The sequence below is a fragment of the Nansenia antarctica genome (assembly GCF_963989245.1).
Source record: "Nansenia antarctica genome assembly, chromosome: 1".
NCBI classification, from domain to species: Eukaryota; Metazoa; Chordata; class Actinopteri; order Argentiniformes; family Microstomatidae; genus Nansenia; species Nansenia antarctica.
The window spans coordinates 86,723,440-86,730,939 of record NC_137674.1 but is presented as its reverse complement, the minus strand read 5'-3'; the positions used below and the strand labels follow the sequence as shown (position 1 = coordinate 86,730,939).

Below are 7,500 nucleotides of genomic sequence, written 5' to 3'. Positions count from 1 at the left end.
ATCTACATGCTGAGGCTGTTTCAGGACATCTTTTAAAGGCCTAAACGACTGATTTCATCCTCAGTAATATGACATAAACTACAGACTTCCAACAATAGAAGGGAACCAAATTCACTGGTTAATACCTAGGTTAGGGTGAGGGTTAATACCTAGGTTAGGGTTAGGGTTAATACCTAGGTTAGGGTCAGGACCAGTCATCCGTGAGCAGGGAATACTACATTCTGTCATAACCTTTCCATTATTTAGGTTCAGTGCCCTTGGTGCTGTTTTATTCATACGATACACAGCTTTCATGCAGAGGCCTCTGAGTGTACTAGATGTGCATAGAGGAAACGTCAGAAAAGATGCTTTAAAAAACATAGTGTGGCGCAATTTAAAATGTACACCAGGAAACTGAAATTCGTGACGTTAGAATTATAAGGTTCTATCTCCATTTTTGTCAAAATTGAGTTTTTTACATAATCTGATCCATTAGGTGTTTATTAATGCCTCTGTGGTGTTATTTAGTAATTCATAAAATACAAAGGTTCCATCTCACAAAACATAATGGAATGTAAAAACTTTGACGCTCGATATCTCTGAACTGCCCTAAACGGAGATAGAACCTGATAATTCTAAAATTAAAAGCTCACGAATTCTCTGTGAAAAAAAAAAAATGTGTTGTTGATGAAGTCATCGGGGGAGAATTCATAAGCAACTCTTTTGTTAATGATGACTGGTCATTTGCAGAACGCCGACAGACAGCTTTAATTAAATTTGCACAGAAAAACCTGTTCACTGTTTGGACTACGGATTAACTAGCTGACATCAAAGCCACGCAGTTTAACACACAGAGAGAGACGAGGTTTGCTCCCGAGTGTCTCTCGTAACTGTTTCCAACAGTGGAAAACAGCATTTTGAGGGCGTGGCATATCCATCCTCTTAGTAGCCTAACATCGCCTCACTATTTATGTCCTGGAAATACAATATATTGATGTTTACTTGTTTTAATCATCACCACAGCACAGCACCATAGGATTTAAACATTGCTGCTCCTTAAAGGCCAGAGATGTTGATAACTATACTGAAAGTGACCAGTCAATGTGGAATGATGCGGAAAATGGATGAAACACACAATCTGTGTGTGTGTGTGTGTGTGTGTGTGTGTGTGTGTGTGTCTGGGTGGGAGTGTGTGTGTGTGTGTGTGTGTGTGTGTGTGTGTGTGTGTGTGTGTGTGTGTGTGTGTGTGTGTGTGTGTGTGTGTGTGTGTGTGTGTGTGTGTGTGTGTGTGTGTGGTGGGTGGGTGGGAGTGTGTGTGTGGGGGTGGGTGGGTGGGAGTGTGTGTGGGTGTGTGTCTGGCGGCTTTATGAATCAATATTTCCCTGGCAAACAAGTTTTTTTGCAAAAATAGGATCTTTCTGCTCCCCATCAACTCTGCAGGCAGGCAGTGCATCTGTAATGACCTGCACATGTGACTGTGGGCTGAAACACTCCTGTCAATAAGTTATATTCAATATGTCGCTCTTTAAAATGCAACATGTGGTATGTTAGGGTGGGAGGGTAGCAGCCTGAAGGTTATCACAATGTCAACATCTCACACTGTGACACCCAGAATTGTATACTTCTTATTATTATTTATTTATTTATGTATGTATGTATGTATGTATGTATGTATGTATTTGTTGACCAGGGACAGTACACATTAATAAACCAGTTGGTAAATGAGTCAGTGTTAGCCAAATGGCTACTTTTCAACTGTTGTCCCTGTGGCCAGATGTCATAAGCCGTTCTCTAAAAATGTTTAAAAAAATAAACGTTGTATACAAGCAAATTTATCAGAGCAGTATAGCCAGTTCTTATGCAAAGTTATGAAATGTGGTCTTCAATTATTCATTCATTCATTCATTCATTCATCATTCTTGTCCCTCTATAGAGTCGACACCATGCTCAAGCTGGAAAAGGGTTAACTTACACTCAGAGTTCAGTACTCATAATCGGTATTGCAACGACAAAGTGATTTTTCTAGTTGAAAAATCCATATCAAGGATAAAGTATTTTGTAAAGTGACATCTCCTAAGGCTGAGATCCTACGGCTGGCATGTCGGCATGGGAATTGTTCTTAAAAAAGGAGAGAAAAAAAGGAGGGAGGGAGGAAGGAGGTCATATGTTGACTATCTGAATGATACATTGATGTCTCAACAGACTCCCGTACAGACCACATCCTGCCAGGGAGTGACAGCGGTAGTAGTTAGGGCATCTGCTAGCTGAACTGAGGTGTACCGACATTCAAATAAATAACCATGTCTTCTTCAATGATCTGTAAACATAAATAAATAATAGCTACTACCTTGCCGCCTCGGCCCACCTCACCAGATGCTGTCACAAATCCATCATTTGAAACTGGCAGCTCCCTCAAAGCCGTACGATGTGATGTTTAATCCTGTGGTAATACTGCGTACCGTGGTAGACTTTGGGGACGGTTTAAGGATGTGATAATGCCCAACCCTACCACTTGCCTGTAATTCACATTGTGAAAGAGTCATGCCAGTGTTAGCCTAATACACACATACAGAATACCTGAACCAGTGTTAATACACAAGTATAGAACACCTGGAATGGTAAAAAGAGAATACATTTCCTTCACAAAAGATAAGAACAAAATGTATTAGATTGTATAATACAATTGTCTTGATGTTTGCATCAGTCCGGATGTTCATTAAGACAAGATGGTGATACGCTGGCAGGTGGTATAATGTTCCTTTCTACGTGTCAAGGATCAACTGAACAACAACAAGTGACACAGAAACATCCACACAAAACAGCAGCTCAACCTGATGGAATAATAAAGACAGACAAAAGGCTTTTTACACGCAGGGTTCAGAGCCACCCTCGCTGTGCTGGTTGGTGGGAGGCTGGGAGGACAATGATTATAATTCCCTTATTCCCACACAGTCGGTTAAGAAATACAAATAACAATGGCACATATAGAAACAATTAAAGTAATACAGCGACATGCAATATAATTTTTTTTTCTTCTAAAAACAACTGCGTGGTTAATCTGTGAGATGAACTTCATTGTCTAAATTGTACTTCTTAATACGACGTCCAACTTTTTCATTTTCCTATCCTGCATTTCGGAAGTACTGTCTTTCATACGTCACGGTGTGTTCTAGTCCATATACAACAATGTCACAGACGGTTTATATTGTAAACTGGGGGTTGTGTTTGCTTGCATTAGTTAGATCCAGTTCCCACTATGTTCTATGTGTGTTTGGCCAACCAAAGCAGGGTGGATCTAGCAAATCACTTGGGGCATCAAAGGCACATGGCGTTTATAGCAACACCCTTTAACCTCGGAGTGAATGACTGAATCATGGCTATTTGCATGTCAAAAGAAGGGACACATCATTAACAAAAGGTTTGCAGGCTCTTTTGCAGACTTGTACACTTCATCCAATATGACCCAAGTGAACAAACAAACAAAGCACCCTTTGGTAGCTCAACATGTGGTGTCAAAGCAACTATGACTCTACACATCTCCTGTTCTAATATTAAACAATAATAATAAATGTATTTGTATAGCGCTTTACGTCAAAGTGCTTTACAGTAGGTAAGCAACAATTTAAAACAATTTAAAACAACTATTCCAGTTAAAACACACATAATTACACAACACAAATACACAAGCTATGACATAGACAACAGAAAACAATCATTTAGGCCTATAGCCGAGTGATGAATTAGACTACAGATAAAACAACAACAACTCCTACATTACCTACAAAAACACTTTTTTAAGACCTGTCTTGGTGTCTACAGATTTGGAGAAATGTTCCCTTCCCTTGATTGCACGGCTTCAAAAGATCTCCAACATGAATCCCCAGAGAACCAGTTAATCCTGATCTTCCCCACAAGCAAACGGATCATCTCACTGTGAATCAGACAGGAACTCTTGATCAAAGTCTTCAATGTGTCACAAGACATAAGGAAGGAAGGTCAAACATCTTACGACCCTGCTACTTCTGCATTCTTCATCTTCTGGTCATATAACCCTCTTCATCCCTCCCTCCCTCTCTCTATTTATTCATTTATTTAAAGTACATGAAACCGGCCAGAAATGCACAACTATTATACGTTAAGATGTAGTGATGCAAGAACCTGTGAGGCATCAACCAAATAAATGTATCCACCTTTGACCTGATTCCATCTTCCCTCCACTGCCAAATGAATATTTCAAACCATACATACATTCAGCACTGGAGCTGAATCCCTTTGCATAATGGCCCCCAAGTCTTGACTCCGAGCCACATGCACAGAAAGGATTAGCTTTACCGAGGTGCACACACGCATGATTTTACTGCAATGCTATTCACCTTGACATACCCAGCTTGGTGCCAGTTAATGTGAAATAAGTTAATTATAATCACACAAAAAATAGCAGATTTGACACATAGGCCCAATCACTTGGTAGTAAGTGTAGTTGAATACACAATTAAGCTTGCAAATTTGTATAGGTTGATGGATTGCATACCCTATAAAAAAACAATTAATTAGTCTGTGCTTTTATGCTTTTATTTCTATGTCTATCAACCAGTAACTACACGTTTAGAAGTAGGATAATTCAAAGCTGAAGCATTACCTAGCCATAATCAGTTCAGTAACAGGTTTCCACCACACAGTTTAAGTATGATACATGACCTTTCAGCCATTATTTCTGGTGAAAATATGGCTCTGGTATCACAATGAGGAAAACAGGTGTTGAGTTGTGGGTGCAGCACTCGCAGCTGAATATCCACACAAGTTTATGGATCCTGCAACCAATGTTCTCCTAAATATACAGCCTGTGAGAATGTATCCCATTTGGACGGGTCTATCCATGTGTGTCCCTGTGGTATGGGTCTTAATATGCAGACATACTTGATAAGAGTATGAAGAACTAGTTTAAATAGCGTTGTGTTGAAGAGCCTTGTGTCAAAGCCTCGTATCGCAACGCCCTAGCCCTGTTTCTACAGCCTGACTTGTCCGTCAATTAACTGTTAACAAGAACAAAACACATTACATGGAGTTGCTGTCACAGTATTGATCAACTCGATATGTTTAGTATGACAGGTCCGATGTTCTCGCCATAGGAGATGAGGAGCATGATACCGGTAATTGTTTTCGATGAGGCCTTCTCCTTAGAGGCGCACACACCGTATCATGCTGACAATTTACTGGATAAACAGTAAACACTCAAGATATAACGTAACTAAAAGTGTATTTTTATTTTTATTTTATTTTTTAAACGTTCTCCTACAGAGATCCCTCTATATCTGTATCTCAATATGATACAACGACCTACAATAACCACGCATAGGTGTAGCCTATATTTGTAATTAGCATCTCGTTTTTTTCTGTGGATTTCCCCTCAATGTTTGTATGACAGAAGCGGGTAGATCACGTTTTACTAACGGCTACTTTACTCCACAAGAGGTGAGACAACTAGACAAGTCAAACAAGACTGTGTGCATAAGCTAATGGCTGTATTGCATGGCAGGCTGCGTAGTACAGCCTGCTGTATTGTAACACATGGGGACATTCTTTGTCTTATGAGTTTACTACTACTACTACTACTACAGTTTACTATAAAGTCAGCATTAACCACCGAGTACAGAGTATCATCATAATGCAGGTGACTGTTTTGTAAGAGTGTAGGTACACTGACTGACTGGATCACCCTGGATATCCAAGCCTGTTGAAGCTCTCAGCTGAGGGTTGTCATCATCAAACATGCTTGTCTAACATAGGCTACCAGATTCACCACGGACACCATTAACAGAGAAGACATCACGTTGGCAGCTTGCCTTGTGTCGGCGGTATGGATCACCTGGGTTAGGAACCTCTGTCTCATCGCCATCTGGCTGCAGTGATGCTCATGTCACCGCAGATATTAAATTATTTTATAACCAATTGCATTAGTGACGGATCCGATTAATTCCATGGCTCTGCGTTCACTTATACTAGTGTTCAAAAGTGGGGAAACTTGTCCTGATTAAACTGATTATAAAACCCAAACAGTCAGTGCCAGGAGGGATATTCTGTAGTGTTGTTTTACATTTTAAACCCATCCTTCAATATTGAACACAGACATGGATAACTAATAACAATAATAATCATAATTAAAAACTAATAATGGATTATCTCCACTGCCTCTTACCTGGTATGTTGACAGCCAGCAGTAGTAACCAGACACCCGCAGACATCGCCATGGACCTTCTGCCACCCGGACCTTCTCCGATGCACTGATGTAGGATGGGAGATGTTTAGGGATATGTTCACTCCGGAGGACCGGGACCAGGCATGCAATCAAATGTGCCGATTTGTGCGCAAAATACCAGTCCGCTGGTTACGAACGACGCCTCAGTCTGTCTGCAGTAACCTGGAGACAATGTGGATAGCAGCAGGCAGGCACTTTTCAAACCTGAAGTATATTTCCAAACGTTACGATGCTTTGAGCTGCGAGAACCAGGTGACGGACGTTCTCCTAGAACGAGCAGCAAGAGTTTGGAATTTACGCACAAATGCGTAAACGCGAGAGTTTGTATTGGAACAAGAATGGGTTAATGTGGGGTTAAGAAGAGTGGATCTAATATCAGCGAGAGAGAGAGAGATAGAGAGAGAGTGAGAGGGTTCAAAGTGTGGTATGTTATTCCAGTTTGGCAGATTCCTCCATACAGTAGTCCTTAGTCCTGTGTTTCATCCAGAGGGCGGGAGAGGTACCGATGCTCCAGTGAGACCAGATCACGACAAACACAACCTGGATAGTTTCTCACTGACGCGTTCCTCCAAATGCTATTAGATGTTGTTACTACTAGGTAACATGGTGTATCCTATCCTGACTTCTGGGACGATCTTCTGTTTTCTGTTGGTCTTACTTTTCTTCTTCTGAACGAAACAATGAAGCCCGAAGTTCCGTCTGTTCTTCTCCCGTGGAAGGGTTAGGGGCGAAGGAGCCTCCTGGCGGTGAGATGTTACTCCGGGACCAGGGGTCTTTCATCCGTAGATGTACTAACAGATCAGGCTGAGGTTCTCTGGCTGGCGACGATCGGGGATCCTTTTTCATCAAATACGCAGCAATGTAACCTCCCTATGAAATCCCCGCTATGCGCACTCCTCCACACACACGCACCCGACCAGGACTGAACCAGCACAGTGTGTCTGACCGAGCCGAGCGGAGATCTGGGGATGACGCTTTGGACGAGGAGGGGCTTGGAGACTGGGGCTGCGTTCGTAAATTCGTATCTGGAAATCTGATCAGCACTCACGGAACGCCTCTGGTCCAATCAGATGACTGGGTCGCTTTAAGACGTCGGAGCCAGTGTGCGCTCCGGCGCTCTCGGAGGGACGTTAGGAACGCAGCCCTGGACTGTCACGCAAAGCCAGAAGCTGAAGTAGAAAGTTTCCCTTCCGAAACCTCCGGTGGTGTAGAGTAGACCAGTGTGTGATGAGTTGCTGGTGTGTGTGATGAGTTGACACAAGCAG

At 41.9% G+C, this 7,500-nt stretch overlaps 1 protein-coding gene across 1 annotated transcript in view; it reads right to left on the bottom strand.

Moving 5' to 3' along the window:
• The window catches only part of nectin1b (nectin cell adhesion molecule 1b), a gene marked incomplete at both ends in the record, with an annotated part of 203,156 nt that extends 196,929 nt beyond the window's left edge, over positions 1-6,227 (bottom strand). The window contains one exon of the mRNA XM_080526767.1: positions 6,176-6,227. Coding sequence (XP_080382893.1) covers positions 6,176-6,227 — 52 coding nt within the window. The remainder of the gene's footprint in view (positions 1-6,175) is intronic.
• Between the last annotated feature and the right edge of the window lie 1,273 nt (positions 6,228-7,500).